Genomic DNA, 21,459 nt, shown 5'->3' on the forward strand with positions numbered 1-21,459 from the left:
TTCTGGTTGTTTTGTGTGTGTGAGAGTGCTTTGCTGGTGCCTGATTGTGCCTGCACTGTTTACTAGGGAGCTGAGGTCAGTGGGCCTTACTTCTGAGTAAACATGCAGAGCTTTGCGCTGTTAATGTCTCAGTAGGAGGGGGAGGCCCAGGAACAACTGGACTAAAAGGGCTCTACTTTTGGGCAGCCACACTCACCCTTTTTAAAAAAGAACAGTTCTGTTTATGTTTACAACATTAGTCATTGTTCTTGCTTTCTGTTTTTCACAAAGCTTTTCATAGACATTGCTGCTTTGGTGGGTTAACATTTAAATGTCCCCCACCTTCTTTTTGTATTAACATTAAAAACACATATATGTTTGCTTTGGAGGGGGTGGTCTGTTGTACTGGGCAGAGTGCAAGTAGGGAGGGAAAGCTTAATTATTATTATTTGTTCTTGAAGAGGCTTCAAATTGCTCTTCTGGGTGTTCTTTTCTGCTCTTAGACTGTGCCTGAGGGCTGCCATTCCTGTGCCTTTAGATGCATGCAATGGACAGAAATTCACCAGGTGCATCACCTGTTGGATTTCAGCCTGCTGTGCAAGGGAAAAGTGCCTGAGGGTTTGCCTTATTCCTGGCAAAGTTCCTGTGCCTTAGATGCATGCAGCAGACAGAAATTCTGCCAGTCATGAAAGAGGAGAGGTGGGGAGAAATAGCATTTTTTAAAAAAATGTTTCCTTTGAGGATAGGGGATGTCCCGAAACCTTAGTCTTCGCTGACATGTGCCTTTTACTGTGTTTTGAATGTGTTTTGAAATATTTTATTGACCTCTCCTTGTTCACGTAACCTTAACAAATCTGTGCTTGCTGCTAGGAAAATCCTGAATTCCGCAGAAACGAGAGATGCCAAAATTACATATTTATTCCCTGTCCAAGAGAAACCACTTTTTATGGAAAAGCTGTATAAAATGTTTTGCTACCTTAACTGAATGATGCTGTCTCTTGGTTTTCTGTTTTGTTTTTTTTAAATAATAATAATAATAATAATACCTGTATTTGAAATAAAACAGCTTTAATTCAAAACTGGAATGACAGAACGATAAACTCTGAAACCAACAATGCCCTGCTTGTCTGCTGTTCTGTTCTGTGATTAAGATACTTAGGTGCTTCCAAGATGGAGCATAATACTACAAACAAGTAAATCAGATATTACAAACAGATGACAACTGGTTTGGTTTTTTAACAGACTGGCTTTCCCCTAGAAAGCGTAAATACAAATTAAAATAGCGGGGGGGGGGGGGAGAGTGTCAGCTGGCATTTTGATGCCAACATTGCAGATCCTACTGCTCCCACCAATGCTGCATGCACCTCAATTTCCAAGCAGTGACACCTGTGTGTGCAGCAAAAAATAGGGGGGGGGGAGGCTTTAATAGTGTCCCTGAAAATCTGCCTGAATCAATCTAGTTCTCGGAAAACCGAGGAGGTTTTTTCAAATACAACTATACCTTGTATTCTCAGACACAGAGCTCTTGGCCTTCTTTTAACACCATGTTTGAAAAACTGAGGTGTTGAGGGCACCAAGAGGTATGAGCTGTCACAGGTGGGGACTATTTAAACTCTTCCAATGTTCAAGACTCCCATTGTACTAGGCACATTTTGCATCAGGGGATTTCATTGGCGCAAGCAGTTTCTGGGCTCTGGGTGCAGTACTGAGCCTAAGATTTCAGATTAAAACTGAGGACATTTTTCTGCCTCCCCTCTTCCAACTCCCGTATTTTTCACTCTATAAGACGCACCAGACCACAAGACGCACCTAGTTTTTGGAGGAGGAAAACAAGAACAAAAATATTCTGAATCTCAGAAGCCAGAACAGCAAGAGGGATAGCTGCGCAGCCTGCATTCGCTCCATAAGAAGCACACTTATTTCCCCCTACTTTTTAGGAGAGAAAAAGTGAATCTTATAGAGCAAAAAAACCGGTACTTTCTGAAGACTGGAGAAGAGACCCTCTTAAGAATACTAGAGGGGTGGGCAGGGGAATGACTAGACCATGTGAAAAAGGAACATAACATTTTAGCCGCAGTTCATTCATTTTCATCTTTCTATTCTTGTTATAAAAAAGACGTTCTGTGGTTGTGCCCATAACCTAGGCTTAAGGTGCCATTTAGCTCCTAGCTTTCATATCTCAGTTTCTAACACTGAACTCTTCCATCTATGATCTATTATCCACGAACACTTATACATAAAAGGGGTTCTGTCTAGCTCTGGAGCTTGTTGGTTCCAGAGTTCTGAATGCTATTGGGCTTGCCATGGGGCTGGCTAACCACCCGGTTCAGGGGCCTGATCTGCCCACCCCCCACCCCAAGCAAAGGTCACACTGCTTTCAAAATAAAGCAAGCCACAGCCTGTCTCCTTTTTAAGGTGGAATGGAAATATCCTAACAGGGACCCCATGGGGATGCAAATGTATATAGGCATTTCTTTCCCACCCTTTTCACCAAGGAGCTCAAGGGGACATACATGGTTCTCCTCCCCACACTGATTTAATCCCCACAACAACCCTGTGAGGTAGGTTAGGCTGAGAGGCAGCAGCTGAGCTTCATGGTCAAGTGGGTATTCGAACCCTTGTCTCCCAGGTACTAGTCTGACTCTTAAGCACTAAAGGAAAAAAAAGGAAAAGGACCCCTGGACAGTTAAATCCAGTCAAAGCCGACTATGGGGTTGAGGTGCTCATCTCACTTTCAGGCCAAGGGAACCGGCATTTGTCCACAGACAGCTTTCTGGCTCATGTGACCAGCATGACTAAACTGCTTTTGGTGCTGTGATGGAAACCAGAGCGCATGGAAACCCCGTTTACCTTCGCTCCGCAGCGGTACCTATTTATCTACTTGCACTGGTGTGCTTTTGAACTGCTAGGTAGGCAGGAGCTGGGACGGAGCAACAGGAGCTCACTCCATTGTGCGGATTTGAACCACCAACCTTCTGATTGGGAAGCCCAAGAGGCTCAGTGGTTTAGATGACAGTGCCACCCACTACACCTAACTGGCTTACAACAGCTCTGGAGCAAGTGACACTGAAGCTGAGTCCAAAAGGGGTTGCAGGTACCATGGATGGGCAGGGCCTGCGAGGCACTTGAAAACCCCATCAGCTGGTTGTCGGGCCTTCAAAGCACAGCAGAGGGCTCTCTGCAAACATCCATCTGCTTAGTTTGGCTGCAGTTTTCATGATTAGTTCAGGACTCCCATGCAAGGGAAGTTGCCTGCACATGTGACATTTTAAATGTACCAGATGCTCTTTGCATAATCCATCAAACCACATGACACTCAGAACAACCTATTCATTAAAATCTAGTCAAGGCTGGCTTTTGTGAACCTGTCACTTTGTGCCTTTTACACAACCACCAATGCTCTCAGTAACTACTGATCAACATACCCAGAAAGGGGTTTATTTTTTGTGGGTTTTTTGCACCCTTTATTACCTTGATTTATGAACTCTTCTTTCTTAGAACCAGGATCTGATCAGAAATTCTATCTTTAAATAAATAAATGAGTATTTGGCTTGGGTACACCCCCCCCCCCCGAAAAGCACTGCAATATATATTTTAGTGATCCAATATGCAAATATTTTTTCTCCTAACCTAACCAAAGGTTTTATTTTGTTTGGATTTCATTTTCCTCATTATCCTGGCACTGTTTCCATGTTGCACAATATGCAAATACATTTATGTCTGCAGAGGACTTTCCCCCCCTTTTGCCACAGCAATGTTGTTCATTGAATGTGCGCATGGGGCTACAGCAGAGCTCTCCAAACTTTTCATGTTGGTGACACACTTTTTAGACATGCATCAATTTCGTGACACAGTAATTCAGTTTTGCTAGCAAACTGGAAATGAAACTAACCCCTTGTAAGAGATACAGACGCATACATAAACTGCAATGGCAAAATGTACGGGGACACAGTTACACACCACAACTGGCACACAGCTGGCAGAGTTTGGAAAGCTCTGGGATATCAGGTCCCTGACATTTCCACACTTAATGTAAAGCTGTAGATAAAAGAGTACAGGCCACTAAGTGATGGAAGTAGGAAATGCAGGGGATAACATTGCGCCCAAACCCAGCCTGCTGCAGGTCTGTTTCATGCTGAATAGAGTTACGATATAGCTACTGGAATAAGTTACTGGACAGATAGATGGATGCCTGGGCCATTTGTACCTCATTGTCAGCTAGCTCCTTGGCACTCAAGCAGTGTGGCTGCTGGCTCACCCCAAGAAAAACTGTCTCTGGATTAGGTGTTCTCGGTGAGCATAGGCACCAACCCCCAGGGGCTGAGGCAGTTTCAGCCCTCCCCCACTCCATGTATTTTTTTGAGCCCCTCAATTGTGTCAGGCCACCTCAATCTTCTGGAGAAGTTGTCGCCTCTGGTGGTGGGAATTTCCTTAAAGTGAAAGAGGGAAGACTGCAGGGGTTAAGTAGTTTTGCACGATCCTCTGTTTTAGAGCACCGGGTCCTAAGCTTTTCTGAGCTTCCACCCCACTGCATAGATTTGTACCCAGTGGCCCCCTACCCTAACTCTATAAAAAGAGTTAGCGGTTTGGAAAAGCCACTAAGAAAGTTTAATTCAACAAAATTAATGAACTTGATTTAGTGAGACCAGCCTTTCAGAATCTGAGTCTCATTTACACCTCCAGCACACACACACACACACACACACACACCCCGCTAGCAAAAGTCCCCAAACCTCTTAGTAGTGTGTGTAGGAAGATATTTGGGTCAGCTTCTGGTTTATCATGTCCGACAAAGTTTCCCCAAAGACAGGGCAGCAACTGGACACATAGCAGGAGGCCAGTGATATCCTTTTGAAGGTTTCTGGGTGCAATTTTAATTTGGGTGATATGCGACTCTAGAATGCAAGGCATCCAGGAACTTTCACTTCTGCACCTTCTGTTGCAAAAAGTCTTGACTTCCCACCCAACTAGAAAGCCAGGCTTGCAGGGGATGCCCCATGTCTGAAAATGAAGTCTTTTCCCAGAAACATTGCTGAAACCGTGAAACCCTTCACCTGCCGCTCGGCAAACTCACCCTGCTCTTTGTACAAACAATTCTGGAGTTCCTTGATGTTATCCCCCTGGCTGTTGACTTTTCTCAGCAAGCTGCTAATAAAAGGCAGGACAGAGGCGACCTCTGAGCATCAGAAGACCAGAACGTCGACATCTCCTAACCAGGTGAGCCGGAAACTTTCCTTCAAAGCACAATAGTGTGATAGAATATGGAGGGAACAAGTCACACTCCCTTTGAACACAGAGAACCCACCACTGTAGAGCAGTAGGATTCAGCGGTTGCTGTGTTGATATCAGTTTTGGACAAACTTGAAGACCCAAAGGGAGACAAGAGGGTTGTGGTGTATCAGTGACTGGTCTCTTTGCATTGCGGCAAATAGCAGCTGCGGGTGGGTGATGTTCCTGGCCGCTGCTGGTGGTGGTAACAAGAATAACAGTGGTGGTCCTGGTTGGTGGGGTGTTACTACTACTAGGTTGGTATCAGTGCTTCCGACTGGTACTGTTGCACGATACCCCAACCTTCAAGTGGTGCAAGATCCCGTGGGTTACAGGGAATGAGGCACAGCAGAGACTACGGTGTCTTTAGGATATATGGTTTATGTACAACCTGAGCCTACAATGGAGGGATTCACAGCATCAGCACCACTGAAGGGGCTTGTTTCTCCCACAGCTGCAGCCTGGATTCAAGCAGAAATCAAACATTGTGATGTCTCTCTCTCTCTGCCTTTTCCAGCCAACAACTTTCCCCAGCCTTCTTATCACACATCACAGCCAGCTCTCAGCTCTGGCTTTTGTCCTTCTAGCTAGGAGAAGCTGAAGGAGGGTCCCCACCCATTTGCCTCTGGCAAAGGGCCCCCTCTCCTTTCCTGCAGGTTATCAGGTAACACTGCGTCTGGCCCCAGGCTAGGATCCGCACCTGTGGGCAGAATATTCAGAGCAGAAGTCCTTTGGTCTTGCAGTTATGGCTGTGATCGTGGAAGAACGGACATTCAACACTGCTCAACTTCAGTCACAGATGGTCTCAAATGCAGGAGCCAGATTACTGATTTGGGTTCCCATTAGATCTTATATATCCCATTGTTTCAAAACAGCGGCACTGGTTGCCTGTTCATTCCCGGACCCAAGTCAAGGTGCTCATGTTAGCACTCAAAGCCCTAAATGACTCAGGCCCCAAATATCTGAAAGACTGTCTCCTTCCCTGCAGACGCTGCAGGAGGTGGTGTGGTTAAGATCAGCGGGGGCGGGGGGGGGTCCTCTTGGTAGTTCCTTCGCCCTCAGATGCTCAGGGGGGCGGGTGGCCCAAGGAGAGAGGGCTTTCTCTGTGCTGGCCCCTATGTTGTGGAAGTCCCTGCAGAAGCGCATCTGGCACCTTCATCCTACAGCTTTCAGAGGATGCTGAAGATGCACCGCTTTGCCCTGGCTTTTGATGCTTGAGGGATATATTATTAGGACCCACCTTATTTTTAGGGTTGTAAACTGTTTTTTAATTGTTTTTAATATTGTTTTTAATGCTGTAACCCACCATGGGACCTTAGGGTGAAGGGAGGGGAATGAATGGATGAATGAATGAATGAATGAATGAAGGTTGGTGTGGATGGGCCATGGATAGCTCAGTCAGTAGAGCAGGAGACTCTTGATCTCAGGGTTGTGAGTTCAAGGCCCACGGTGGGCAAAAGATTCCTCATTGCAGGGGGTTGGACTAGATGACCCTTGTGGTCCCTTCCAACTCTACAATTCTAAAGCAAGTGATGAATCGTGTTGATTGTGGGGCGCTGGATTAAGAGAGACGAATTGTTCAGTCCTTTGACTAAGACCACTGCTTTTTTTTCTGGGGGGGGGGTGCATAACCTTAAACATTTTGTGAATCTTTGTACTTTTGTCCATTTATTGTATTTATTTTTCCCGATTTGAACTATAAAATAGTGATTTTCTTGAGTCAAAATGAGAGTACCCCTAAACATTTTTTTTATTTTTAGAGGGGGGGGAGCACTGATTAAGGCCCACCAGTTCCTATGGGTGAGCCACCCCTGTCATTGACTCACCAGCCCTCTCATTTTCACCCACAGAAAAAGCCCACCATGAAGCGATTTGCTCTCCTCCTTTTACTCTTGGCTGACCTCCCAAAGGGGGACCTGTGTGGTAAGTATATGCTGGTGCCTAGGGCGGGGGGGGGGGGGCGGTGAGACTGTGCCAGGATGTTGTGCTTTCCTTTGGTCTTTTTTTTGGGGGGGCAAGGGGCCTTTCCATACACATTTGGCATATCTTGGGGCAAACTCTTGGAACCGTTGTGTTGGAAGGGCACCTCCAAAGGACATCTAGCTGAGCCCCCTGCCAATGAAGGAGATGCACACCTGCAGCACCCAGTGATAAGTACCTATCCAGCCTCCACTGATTGAAGAGTCTCTCACCTTCCAGGACTCTGCGTTCCACAGCTGAACACCTTGTGCCATCAGGAAGTTCTCCCTGCTATTGAGTCAAAATCTATTTCTCGGAAATTGAAACTGCTGGTTTCAGCCCTCCCCTTCGGAGGAACATAAATCAGATCTGTTCTCTGTGAGGGCCCTTGAGATGTTTGAAGGCGGTGATTGTATCTTAAGAACATAACAAACATCTCCTGGGTCAGGTGGCCATCCACCTGACTAGTAGAGCATCCTGTTCTCACAGGGGCCAAACAATTGACGGTGGGAAGCCCGCAATCAGGACCCAAAGGCAAGAGCCCTTTTCCCTCCTGCGGCTTCCAGAACTGCTAGTAGCCATTGACAGCCTCCTCCTCCTCCATGAATTTGCCCAATCCTCTTTAAAAACCATCCAAGCTGGTGGCCATCACCGCCCCCTGTGGCAGGGAGTTCCATAGTTTAACGATGTGCTACGTGAAGAAGCCCTTTTGTTTCTCCATCCTGACTCTTCCAATATTCCACTTCATTAGATGTCCCCCGGGTTCTAGTGTCAGGTGAGTGGGGGTGGGGGGGTGCAATCTCAGCCTTTGGTCTCTTCTCCAGATTGAACAAAGCTTCTTATTTTTATTTTTATTTTGCTCAGTTTCTCTCTCTGAGTCCAGAGAGGGTTTCCGCCTTTTCTTTTTCTCCCCCCCCCTCTCTTTTTTAATACTGCAAATTTTATTAGTATTTTCCATACAACAACAACATGAAAAATATAGAAAAATAACAATACACAAATCTTCTTAAACCTTTTCTCATGGGATTGGCTTCCCAGGCCATTTCCAGTTTGTTCATATCCCTTCCTGACAACCAGAACTGGAAAGAGTATTCAGGTGAAATCTGACCAAAGTAGAATGGAGCAATACCAGTGCTGTTGGGTTTTTTGTTTGATAAAAGGAGTACTCAAGGCTACGCAGTACTGGCACCTCTTTTTTGTTGTTAAAAAGTGTGGCACGTACTGTAACAACTTCATGGTGAGTACCAACACCTATTTTTCAAGGCGGGGGGAAAGCACTGACCATTACTTCTCACATTCTGGACACTATACATCTCTTGATACAACCTAGAATTGCATTGGCCCATTTTGCTGCCATACCACACTGCTGGCTCACGTTTCGCTTATCCATTAAAACCCTGGATGCCTTTTCCTAGGTTCTGCTGTCAAGCCAAGTTGTCACCCTTCCTGTATTTTGTCCCTGTGAGTCTGCCTACGTAAGTGCATTGATCTCTGTTGAAATTCATGTTGTTAGTTCTGGCCCAGTTCCCCGTCCTGCCAAGGTCACCCTGGATCCTGCTTCCGTCTTCCAACCTGGGCAACTCCCTCTCCATATGTCTGGGTAACTCAGCCTGTTCACACCTATTGTCCTGCACACAGATAACAGCTGCTGCCTCAGCTCCGCAAAGCAAGATGTCCTCGGTCTGCTGCAGAAGTGGGAAGAGGCCTCATCCTGCAGCACAAGCAATCCACACGGTCTTCACAAGCTTCCAAGGAGCTGCAAAGAAATCAAGAGCTCCTCGCCAGGGTGCACAGGTGAGGAAATAAGCAGCTGTTCCGTGGACTACAACTCCCATCATCCCTAGCTAGCAAAGACCTGTGGTCAGGGATGATGGGAATTGTAGTCCGTAAACAGACCCAAGTTTGGGAAACACTGATCTAAAGGTGGCCAAGTCTTCTTAAGACCACCCAATTGCTTGATCCTGTATTGATCCTGAAGAAGTTAAGACAGTTATGATTAAATGGGCGCAAGATTTTGGTCACAATATTGAATTAGAGATGTGGGAAAGATTATGGACAAAAACAATTAAATTCACTGCATGTACGGCATTAAAAGAAAATTTAATGAAGATAATGTATAGGTGGTATTTGACGCCGACTAGCTAAAATGTATAGAATTTAAGATAAGGTATGTTGGAAATGGAAGGAGAAGGAAGGGAATTTCTTTCATATGTGGTGGACGTGTCCTAAGTTTAAAGCCTACTGGAGTATGATATATAATGAACTGAAAAAGATTTTCAAAAATACCTTTAGTAAAAAACCAGAGGCTTTCTTATTAGGGATAATAGGTGAAGAAATTCCCACAAAAGGCCTAAATATATTTATGTATGCTACCACGGCAGCAAGGATACTTTTAGCCCAGAAATGGAAGCAGCAAGAACTTCCAACATTGGAAGAATGGCCGACAAAGATGACTGAATATGCTGAGCTGGCGAGACTGACAGGGGAAATCCGAAACCAGCACAATGAACTGTTTGAAAAGGACTGGAGTAAATTTGTACAATATATGAAGGAACATTGCAAACATTTGAAAACATTAGCAAGATTGATTTAAAATATTTTGTAAGGTTATGATTTGATACCTGTTTATAAATATTAGAAGTAAGTCTTTTAAGTATGGAGATAAGGTAAATAGGGTGATGATTTAGAAATGCGAAGATAAAACTGATTACATATGGAAATCAGGGAGGGGGAGGGGAGGAAGTCAAAGCTCAATTTGAGCAAAGATATATGTGATGAAGAAATTTTATTCGGTTGTTATAAAGGAAAAAAGAAAATTTAATAAACATTATATTGATCCTGTCTTTTGAGCAGATGGGTTGTATTTCCTGGCCACGGAAGACGGAGAGATCTACCAGACCTTCTGTGACATGACCACCAACGGAGGAGGCTGGACTCTGGTGGCCAGCGTCCACGAAAACAACATGTATGGGAAATGCACCGTGGGGGACCGCTGGTCCAGCCAGCAAGGCAGTAACGCCAACTACGCTACAGGAGATGGAAACTGGTCCAACAACTCCACCTTTGGGTCAGCTATAGCCTCAACCAGTGATGACTACAAGGTGAGACTGTCTTTGTAGTGGCACAATAGGCGAATGATACCCTTTGTCTGCCTATTCAGAAGTCCACTGCTACTGACTTCAGCAGAGCGTGGCCCCAGCAATAATGTAAAACATGCAAAAAGTTAAAAATGGAAACAAATTAAAATTCGCGTCAACTTTCTAAACATCTGGGGAGGGTTGTCAAAACTGGAGGCTCCAAGGAAAGGTAGTGTGACAGCACCGGCTGATATCAAGAGGCAGGGAGTTCCAAAGGTTCGCCATATTAAATGATTGAGTTCTTACAAATGTGGGTCTTATGCGGCACCTGTGTCAGAATGGCAATTCTGCCAATTGAAGGTACATTGGGAAATGTTTCAAAGACATCCCCCTAAAAGGCAAAAACAGGGACAAAAATAGACTGCCACAAATATAATCAGTGGAACTTGCAAGGGGGAAAATACAGAGGAAATGGCTCTTTCTCGACAGTGTCTCCTGTTACTGTAAAAGATTTACATTTAAAAACCAAACCCCCTCCCCCTCTATCATCCCTGATTCTCTTTCTTTCCAGAACCCTGGCTATTATGACCTTGAAGCAGCAGACATGGCCATATGGCACGTCCCCAACAACACCCCCATGAAGGAATGGCGCGAGTCTTCACTCCTGAGATACCGCACTGAAACCGGGTTCTTGTCTGAGCTTGGAGGGAACCTTCTCAGGCTCTACCAGGTAAGCATGTGGTGACTCAGCATTTATGTTGGCTGACTCGGTATTTGGGATTTGGGTAGTTGAGCGGGGCAGGAGAACTCCCCCCCCCTTTTTTTTTAGTAATGGGAACACAGGAAGTTCCCTCAGAACCGTCTACACTGACAGACAGCCATGGCTCTCCAGGATTTTAGACAGGAGTGTCCCTATAACCTCACCTGGGGAGGCCACCAGCAGGGATTGAACCTGCGACCTTCTGCTTGCAAGGCAGACCCTCTGCCACTGAGCTATGAGGGCCCTTCCTCCAGGTTTCCCTAGGAAAGCCTTGCTGTGGCGGAGACCCCAGATCAGGCCCCCATCTGGGCCTGGGGCCTCCAGCAAGCCCACAAGCAGGGCAGGAAGGCACCCCTGGTCACATACTGGGGTCTCACAGACCCTCCAAGTGCCCCCATTTTCAAGGGTCAGTCCCAGATTTACAGAAGCCATCCCAGTTTCTGATTTGGTCCTAGAATGTTCTCGCTTTTGCTTAGGTAAAGGTAAAGTGGCCGACTCTGGAGTTGTGGCGCTTATCTCGCTTTATTGGCCGAGGGAGCCGGCGTACAGCTTCCGGGTCATGTGGCCAGCATGACTAAGCTGCTTCTGGCGAACCACAGCAGCGCGCGGAAATGCCGTTTACCTTCCCGCAGGAGCGGTACCTATTTATCTACTTGCACTTCGTGCTTTCGAACTGCTAGGTTGGCAGGAGCAGGGACCGAGCAACAGGAGCTCATCCCGTCGTGGGGATTTGAACCGCCGACCTTCTGATCAGCAAGTCCTAGGCTCTGTGGTTTAACCCACAGCGCCACCTGCATCCCATTGCTTTTCCTTAGGACGTCCCTGTTTTCATCAGAGAAACATTGGAGGATATGGAATAGGATGTCCCTATTTTCATCCAAGTCTGGGATGAGGCTGGGTGGGAGATTTGGGGGGTCTTTCTGAGCCAGAGGAGACAGAAAAAGTTGGAGCAGCTCCACCCTAGAAGGGGCCCAATTCACCCGCTGTCTTTTTGCACTGGGGCTCCCATCCCCTTGGCCTGTGTCACGGTCCTGTGCTGAGAGTAATTAGATGTTCTGGATCTCCTTTCCTCCCTTATGGATCTTTTCTGGCTGAGCATTAGGAACGCCAGAAGCCCAAAGCGAGCCTCAGGTCCCTTCCTGCTTCTCTTTTCAGAAATACCCCGTGACCTATGGGATTGGCACCTGCCAGACCAACAACGGCCCGGCCGTCCCCATCACCTATGATGAAGGGAGTGCCCAGAAGACCTCGGACTACTATTCTCCAAACGGGCGAAGTAAGTCTTGCTTCCTTTGGCCAGACTGCAGCTGAGTACAAATAAGAAATTGGGGGGGAGGTGTTTGAGGGCTCTGGTGAGGTCTCTCATCAACCCGCTGCTCAACTCACTCAGGTGCCTAGCTTGACTGCCTGCCTGCCTATTTGCCAAGATGCTTTGTTGCAAGGATTGCGACAGATTTGTTGAAAAACTGGGTTTACTGAAGAACTGGGTTCCCTCGCAAGCTCACCTTATCTGGCTTATTTTAAAATAAATAAATAAATAACAAATTATGTATCTCTGCAACAAGGGTTTAGGTTGCGGCATTGTGAGTGAGGTTCAAGTTATGCAGTAATGTGTGGCACGGAGAAAGCAAATGGAGAAGTTTTTGTCCCTCTCTTGTTTAACACTAGAACTCATGCACATCCCATGAAGCTGAATGTTGAAAGATTCAGGACAGACCAAAAAAACGAGGGCTTCTTCAGGAAGTGCATAGATAAATTATTATAGAATTTGCTCCAACTTGGATGACTTTAAAAGAGGATTAGACAAATTCATTGGGGGGGGTATTGGTTTGTGGTTTTGTTGTTGTTTCTATCATGTGTTTTGTGCTTTCATATTGTATTTTTATGTCGTGAACCACTCTGAGATTTGCAGATGAAGGTCGGTACTGTATACAGATTTTAATAGTAGTAATACTAGCATCCTGATGGCTACTAGCCATGATGGCTATCCTCTGTCTCCATGCTCAGAGGCAGTAATCGTTCTAAATACGAGTTCTTGGAAACCACAGGAGAAGAGAGGGGTTCTTCTGCTCTGGTCCTGCTTTTGGACTTCCCAGAAGGGGCATCTGGTTGGGCCCTGTGAGAACAGGATGCTGATCTAGGTGGGCACCTGGCTTGATCCAGCAGGCTTTTCTGATGTCCTTACGCCCAGCTACTGGCCAAGGTTTTCCACCAGAGGGACTAAAGACGCTTCTGCTATTTCTCCTTTCTTTTTCTCAGCCGAATTTGTCGCTGGCTTTGTGCAGTTCCGAGTGTTTAATCACGAGAAAGCCGCCATGGCTCTGTGCCCTGGTGTTAAAGTCACGGGATGCAACACAGAACACGTGAGTATCCTCACCAGCCTTGAATCCACAGCGAGAGGCCCTCTTGTCTCTTCTTGGCTTCTGCTAGTTTCCCCTCCCAACAACCACTTTTAAAGGATTTGAGTAGTCTCTGCATGCCCTCCACTTTTAACTTAGGGTGCTGAGGGTTTCCTGTATCTCCTGAAGTTCCTTTTGCCAGCTGGGGCCCTCCTCTTCCACAAAACCCTCAACTCTTGCTTGCCTTCTGTTATAAAACTGCTCCTTTTCCCTTACGGGTTACCCAAGAGTCCATATAGAGTCCTAAAGCAAGTTCCCTATCGGCAGGAGAAAATAACAGAGGCCAACCAGAGAATATTGAGAAGCAAAGCAGCTAGTAAGCCTGATCTTTATTAAACTGTTGCAACAGGGTGCTCCCCCCCCCCACAGGAGGGAGGAGGAACCCAGAACAATGATGTGCAAGCCCTTATACAGTGGTACCTCAGGTTATATACGCTTCAGGTTACAGACTCCGCTAACTCAGAAATAGTGCTTCAGGTTAAGAACTTTGCTTCAGGATAAGAACAGAAATCATGCTCCGGCGGCGCAGTGGCAGCGGGGTGCCCCATTAGCTAAAGTGGTGCTTCAGGTTAAGAACAGTTTCAGGTTAAGAACGGACCTCCGGAACAAATTAAGTACTTAACCCAAGGTACCACTGTATAGAATTTTGAAATTGCCACCCTGTAGATCAAGACGCGGGTGACGCTGTGGTCTAAACCACTGAGCCTAGGGCTTGCAGATCGGAAGGTCGGCGGTTCAAATCCCCGCGACGGGGGTCCCAGCTCCTGCCAACCTAGCAGTTCAAAAGCACATCAAAGTGCAAGTAGATAAATAGATAAATGTTGCGTTCCAAAAGCAAGGAAGGATTGGACTCTGATTAATAAAATACACACGAGGCTTGCCCAGCAAGACTCTGGAAGTGCCAATAATAATTTGTCCACCCCTTGGCCCAGGTCGTTTTATTCACAAAAGAACTTTTTACACAGTGTTCGTAAGAACCAATCAGATTTCCTCTGAGCATTTCAAAAACCCCAGGTGGGACAAAGTCAGATCAGAAGAAATCCTTTTAACTACAAAGAAACTATTTCCTACTTGAGCATGCATACGTGGTTAAGCTAAATAAACAGGAACCAAGGAGGACCCTGGAGGTCATAAACCCATAGGAAAGAAAGACGCATTTACCATCTCTGTGTAAACTCTGTTCCTGGCCCTTAAGATCTATCTAAAGATTAACAAAACTAACAAAAGCTACATCAAAGCTACCTTCTATCTTTATGGCTCAGGATGCCTGGTGAACAACTGGCCTGTGTTTAGAATGCTTATACTTGCCTGTCAGGCGTAGAGAAAGAAAATGGCAGAGGTGCAGAGGCTTGTGGGATTCGATCAGAAATTACTGTCAATGACTCAAACCCAGTCAAGCAATGTTTTCATTGTGACACAATAGCTTGTTCCATTTTTCATAATTCGTCATAGCCATCCCACCTGACCCCCACATACCGCTCCGGCGGGGAGGTAAACAGCGTTTCCGTGCGCTGCTCTGGTTTTGCCAGAAGCGGCTTAGTCATGCTGGCCACATGACCCAGAAAAACTGTCTGTGGACAAACACCGGCTCCCTCGGCCAGTAAAGCGAGATGAGCTTCAACCCCAGAGTTGTTCGCGACTGGACTTAACTGTCGGGGTCCTTTACCTTTACCTTTTAGATCCAAGACCACCCCACAATACATCATACATACATCACAGAAGGGGCAGTCTTCAGCAGATTCCTGCCTGGCAGGAAACCTGCTAATGGATTTACCTGGACAGCTTGGCCATTCTTTTGTGAGGATAAATACTTATGGTAATTCCTGAGTCCAGGTCACAGGCTCACCCGATTCATACCCAAATGTGGCCTTAAGGCAGGATTTGTGAGCACAGAGACAATGGCAATGGTATTTTTCGCCCTATAGGACGCACTTTTTCCCCTCCAAAAATGAAGGGGAAATCTGGGTGCGTCCTATGGGGCGAATGCAGGCTTCGCGGACCTCTCCGCAAACAGCGGGAACGCTCCCGCTGCTGGCGGAGAGGTGCCTGCATGCCGAAGCCTGCGCGCGCTGAGCTCAGCGCGCCCAGGCTTCGCGGACCTCTCCGCTAGCAGCGGGAACGCTCCCGCTGCTGGCGGAGAGGTGCCTGCATGCGGAAGCCTGCGCGCGCTGAGCTCAGCGCGCCCAGGCTTCGCGGACCTCTCCGCTAGCAGCGGGAACGCTCCCGCTGCTGGCGGAGAGGTGCCTGCATGCCGAAGCCTGCGCGCGCTGAGCTCAGCGCGCCCAGGCTTCGCGGACCTCTCCGCTAGCAGCGGGAACGCTCCCGCTGCTGGCGGAGACGTGCCTGCATGCGGAAGCCTGCGCGCGCTGAGCTCAGCGCGCCCAGGCTTCGCGGACCTCTCCGCTAGCAGCGGGAACGCTCCCGCTGCTGGCGGAGAGGTGCCTGCATGCGGAAGCCTGCGCGCGCTGAGCTCAGCGCGCCCAGGCTTCGCGGACCTCTCCGCTAGCAGCGGGAACGCTCCCGCTGCTGGCGGAGAGGTGCCTGCATGCGGAAGCCTGCGCGCGCTGAGCTCAGCGCGCCCAGGCTTCGCGGACCTCTCCGCTAGCAGCGGGAACGCTCCCGCTGCTGGCGGAGAGGTGCCTGCATGCCGAAGCCTGCGCGCGCTGAGCTCAGCGCGCCCAGGCTTCGCGGACCTCTCCGCTAGCAGCGGGAACGCTCCCGCTGCTGGCGGAGACGTGCCTGCATGCGGAAGCCTGCGCGCGCTGAGCTCAGCGCGCCCAGGCTTCGCGGACCTCTCCGCTAGCAGCGGGAACGCTCCCGCTGCTGGCGGAGAGGTGCCTGCATGCGGAAGCCTGCGCGCGCTGAGCTCAGCGCGCCCAGGCTTCGCGGACCTCTCCGCTAGCAGCGGGAACGCTCCCGCTGCTGGCGGAGAGGTGCCTGCATGCGGAAGCCTGCGCGCGCTGAGCTCAGCGCGCCCAGGCTTCGCGGACCTCTCCGCTAGCAGCGGGAACGCTCCCGCTGCTGGCGGAGACGTGCCTGCATGCCGAAGCCTGCGCGCGCTGAGCTCAGCGCGCCCAGGCTTCGCGGACCTCTCCGCTAGCAGCGGGAGCGCTCCCGCTGCTGGCAGAGAGGTGCCTGCATGCGGAAGCCTGCGCGCGCTGAGCTCAGCGCGCCCAGGCTTCGCGGACCTCTCCGCTAGCAGCGGGAACGCTCCCGCTGCTGGCGGAGACGTGCCTGCATGCCGAAGCCTGCGCGCGCTGAGCTCAGCGCGCCCAGGCTTCGCGGACCTCTCCGCTAGCAGCAGGAACGCTCCCGCTGCTGGCGGAGACGTGCCTGCATGCCGAAGCCTGCGCGCGCTGAGCTCAGCGCGCCCAGGCTTCGCGGACCTCTCCGCTAGCAGCGGGAGCACTCCCGCTGCTGGCGGAGACGTGCCTGCATGCCGAAGCCTGCGCGCGCTGAGCTCAGCGCGCCCAGGCTTCGCGGACCTCTCCGCTAGCAGCGGGAGCACTCCCGCTGCTGGCGGAGACGTGCCTGCATGCCGAAGCCTGCGCGCGCTGAGCTCAGCGCGCCCAGGCTTCGCGGACCTCTCCGCTAGCAGCGGGAGCCAGCACTGGGCTCCCACGGCTTGCAGAGAGCTGCCTGTTTGGGGGCTGGGGTCGGGGAAGCTCGGGCTTCCCCAACCCCGCGCCTGGGGGGGAAATAATTTTTTTCCTTTATTTCCCCCCCAAAAAACTAGGTGCGCCTTATGGGACGGTGCGTCCTATAGGGCGAAAAATACGGTATATCTTAGACCTTATAATTCTCACAACACCTTCCTTGCTATAAACAAACTGGGGGTGACCAAAGACTGAGCAGTCAGTGCATTTAGTAATGCAGCTCAAAAGTGCCACCACCTTGGGTGGTTTTTGCTGTTGCAAAAAATATCCCATTGCTGGCTGGCTGCAAGTGGCCTGATCACACTCTGATCCTTAAGTCCATCTCAGCAGAGTTCACAAGACTAGGTGTATTTTGTATTTGCCCTCCGAGTTGCTGTTTCTCCTTTGCTGCTGAGCTCTGCACTCCATCAAGCGCATTTCAAATTGCGGTCCCATCCTCTCCGTAGGACTTGCATCCCCTCCCAATTTGTCCCACCTCTCTGCTGCCCTTGTTCTTTCTTCCCTTTCCTAGCATTGCATCGGGGGAGGAGGGTTCTTCCCAGAAGCCAGCCCTCGGCAGTGCGGCGACTTTGCCAGCTTAGACTGGGACGGATACGGAACTCACAAAGGCTGGAGCTCTTCCAAAGAGTTAACGGAGTCTTCCATGCTGATCTTTTACCACTGATTCCAGCAGAGGCCGGTGCTGCAGAAACAGATGCGTCACAGCCACAACTCTGAAGACGAGAAACTTCTATTTGGGGGTGCAGCGGGGTTGGGGAACCTGGAGCCTTCTGGGGGCTGTTGACCAGCATGGCCAGTGATCAGGAATGCTGGGAGCTGCTGTAGTCTAACAACAGCCCCCCGCTCCCCTTAAAATATTTTTTATTCATTTTCAATGAAAAACCAACCAATTATTAACAAATCAAATTCCCAACCCGGAATACAGAAACCTCCAAAGGCAATAAAATTGTAAAAGCACTGCATTGAGGTAGTCCCTGTGGGGTTTGTTCTCTGTGTGACCTAAGGAGATGCATTCCTTTGGAGAGGGCTTCCGGGTTACATCACCCTTGTTGTAAACAAAAATCTGCCCTTTTTCCCTTATGGGATATCCAAGAGCCCATATAGAGTCCTTACGTAGGTTCCCTATTGGTAGGAGAAAATAACAGAGGCCAACCAGAGAATATTGAGAAGCAAAGCAGCTACTAAGCCTGATCTTTATTGATCTGTTGCAACGGGGTGCTCCCCTCACACGCAGGAAAGGAGGAGGACCCAGAACCAAGGTGTGCCTGCCCTTATATAGACATTTTAAATTGCCCACCCTGGAGTCCAAGACCACCCCCAGAAACATCATACATACCTCACAGAAAGGGCAGTCTACAGCAGAAATCTGAGTGTGTTGTTTATCTCCTGTCATTGCTTATCTCCTGTCTGGCAGGAGATACCCTGGGGAGCCTGGCCAGTCTTTTGTAATGATAAATACTTAGTTCCTGAGCCAGGTCACAGGCTCACCCTATTCATACACAGACATACCCTTAAGACAGGATTTGTAAAGGAAAAGACAATGGGGAGGCTTTTCCATTTGACTTTGACCTTGCAGAGAAAACATTTGATCAGTTTGGGAGCCAAAAATGGTTTCAGGTCTGTCTTCTGTGCTGATCTATGTACGTGCTTGGTTGGTACATTAATGGACATTTATTATATATCTAAGACCTTAAAATTCTTATCACACCCTAACCTAAGAAAATAAGAACAGCTTGGCTGCTGGATCACGGGTTTTCACAATGGCCAACCAGATGCATCAATGGGAAACCCACAGGCAATTCTCTTTGAAAGCCATCAAGGTTGGTGAGCACCCCTTCTTCCGTTGCGCTGTGTGAAGGACTTCTTTTTCTCTGTCCTGAATCTTCCACCATTCAGCTGCATTGGATGTCCACGAGTTCTAGTGTTACAAGAGAGGGAGAGGAACTTTTATCCATCCACTTTCTCCACGCCATGAATAACTTTAGACACTTCTATCACGTCACTTCATACTTACCTTTTCTCTAAACTAAAAAGTCCCACACGCTTTTCTTCATATCAACCCCTGGATATCCACACAGGAATTTTATCTGCTGATCCCAGCTAGACTTAGTGAAGGGTGTAAGAATCACATTATTATTATTATTATTATTATTATTATTATTATTATTATTTATTATATCATCATCATCATTATTAATGTTGCACTTCTGACACCAGTGTTGCATGTAGCCCAAACTCTGAGTAGCCAGAGACTCCAGGTGTGCCTGCACTCACCCAAGGTCCGGTTTCCTTAGAATGAAACCAAATAAAGACCACGGAATCTTTGGGATATATAGTTTTATTTACAGTACACATATACAGTATACAACCTGCTCTCAGTGTTAACACCTCAATAGATCTTTCTTCCATGTTAGGGTTCCAGGGAAGCCCCAAGCCACAGCTTGGGGTCCAGGAGACAGCAAGACAATATCTCTGTCTCTCCATATTCGAGCATCAACCCAACTTACACACAATTCCCCACTTTGTCCTATTGGTCCCCATATTAGGGTGACAGTGGCATCCAGCCAGGTGGAGTGGGGAAAGCCCACTCATTTGTCTCTCTGGCAACAGAGCTCACTTGGTTAAGATGCAAATGGCAAGTACTGTACTTAGCTTTCCTGACAAAGATACTCATAGACAGAGGATCACAGAGGCCCAGGGTATCATTCAGACTGACCCCCCTCACTCTAGCTTGTAGCAGGAACCCCCCCTCCCATCATTCAGTTTGTACAAACCTCATACACTACATACGCTACACTTCTGTTATAAATTCATAGAAAATCAACCATACATTGGATTTGCACTGTTCCACTTATTTTACTCCATGAAGGAAAGACTACAAAATGGGGAAGGTTTGATACAGGGCGCCATAATCCCTTCACCATACCAGCACATCCACAGGAGCCCTGCCCAGTTGCTATGCCAACCCTGATGATTCCAGACAGAAGACAATCAAGATCACAAAGAACTTGCATATGGGAGTGGATTCAGCATGGACTGGAACAAAGGACAATGATCAGATTTTCCCTCAGGGGGCAGGAAACTGCGACTACCTTTTGTCTTCAGAAAATGACTCATGGGGAGGGGTAGAAGGGAACCAGCCAGGTGACAGGACACTCAGGTTACCACCACAACTCCTCCCTCAACCCCTCCTTTCTGTAATGTATGCATGATGTTTCTGGGGGTGGGCTTGACCTAGAGGAGGGGAATTTCAAAAGTTTTTATAAGGTCTTGCACACCATTTTTCCTGTGTCTTTCTCCTGCGAGTGAGGGGAACACCCTGCTGCAACAGTACAATAAAGGCCAAGCCTACAGGCTGCTGATTTGCTCCAATTTACTCTGGTTGGTGTCTTTACTTTTTGTCCAAGGGAGCCCTCGGATTTTTCCGGTAACAAGCTAAATGAGGGGTGTGTATTTGGGTTAAATGTGGGTCTGAAATGGTGGGAGGTGACTGGCCCCCACTGGCAGCAGCTCTCCAGAGTTTCAGGCAGGGAGTCTCTCGCAGCCCTACCTGGCAATGTCAGAATTTGAACCTGGTGCCTTCTGCAATGCAATGGGGAAGCGCCACCACTGAGCTATGGCTCTTCCCCTAAACTTGGGAGATATGAGTTGTCTCCTGTATTTAAAAGGTTCTCACTAGAAACATTGCTTAAAGGGGAACCGCCTGGGAGAAGCTTAAGCTTCTCAAAGTGGAATGAAAGTGGAAGAGAGATGTTTCAGCCAGCTGCCAGACAGAATGGCAGGAGCCTCAAAGTTCCGAAGAAGCGTCAAGACGCAGGAGGCGCAGGATTGGCCCAGGGCGCAAGTGGGTGGGTTGTCAGGGTAACAGTGACCCACCCTCCTTTGTGACATCTTATTTTTCTGCTCAGGGTGGGAGTTAGAAGCGAGGTAGTTAGTATGGGAGAGAATAGAAGAGGCTCTTGGTTTTGATGTTTACATACATATATATATATATATATATATATATATATGCAGGTTTTGGTGTCTTCGGGTGTCTTCCCGTGTAAAAGTTGGGGTGTCTAGGCGACGTTTCGACGAGGTCTCACTCGTCATCTTCAGGCTGGTGCTTTCGGCTTCTTGTTACTGGAACAGAGCAGGATCTCAGTGTTTGAGTTCCTATAAATACTGTTGAGGAGGTGTGGTGTATAGCCTCCAATGTTCTGGGCAGAGAGGAGGTTCCCAGGCTAGTGTGCCTTTTCTTCTTTTGTTCCTTAATTACTTGAGGGATATCTTGAGTGATTTCTTGAGTGATTTCCTGAATCCCACTTAGGTGGGTCATTAGGTGTGGATTAGTTGCTAAAGCCTTCGTGTCTTGAACTCTT

General features: G+C 48.3%; 1 protein-coding gene across 2 annotated transcripts; it reads left to right on the top strand.

Annotated features, from left to right (window-relative positions):
- The first annotated feature begins 5,068 nt into the window (after positions 1-5,068).
- On the top strand, positions 5,069-18,060 carry LOC310666426 (intelectin-1-like). Of its 2 annotated transcripts, none has more exons than XM_083417203.1 (8): positions 5,069-5,196; positions 7,098-7,170; positions 8,845-9,000; positions 10,060-10,307; positions 10,855-11,013; positions 12,199-12,319; positions 13,303-13,406; positions 17,610-18,060. In XM_083417203.1, exons 1-8 carry the CDS (start codon positions 5,089-5,091, stop codon positions 17,760-17,762), a joined length of 1,122 nt encoding a protein of 373 aa, XP_083273329.1. In that variant the 5' UTR covers positions 5,069-5,088; the 3' UTR covers positions 17,763-18,060. The 2 variants fall into 2 exon arrangements, 1 of the variants encoding a protein (XP_083273329.1); XR_014505904.1 differs by having other exon boundaries at positions 5,071-5,196; positions 13,303-15,407; positions 17,179-18,060.
- The last annotated feature ends 3,399 nt before the right edge of the window (positions 18,061-21,459 follow it).

Source organism: Podarcis tiliguerta, assembly GCF_965153285.1.
Source record: "Podarcis tiliguerta genome assembly, chromosome: 16".
Classification (NCBI taxonomy): Eukaryota; Metazoa; Chordata; class Lepidosauria; order Squamata; family Lacertidae; genus Podarcis; species Podarcis tiliguerta.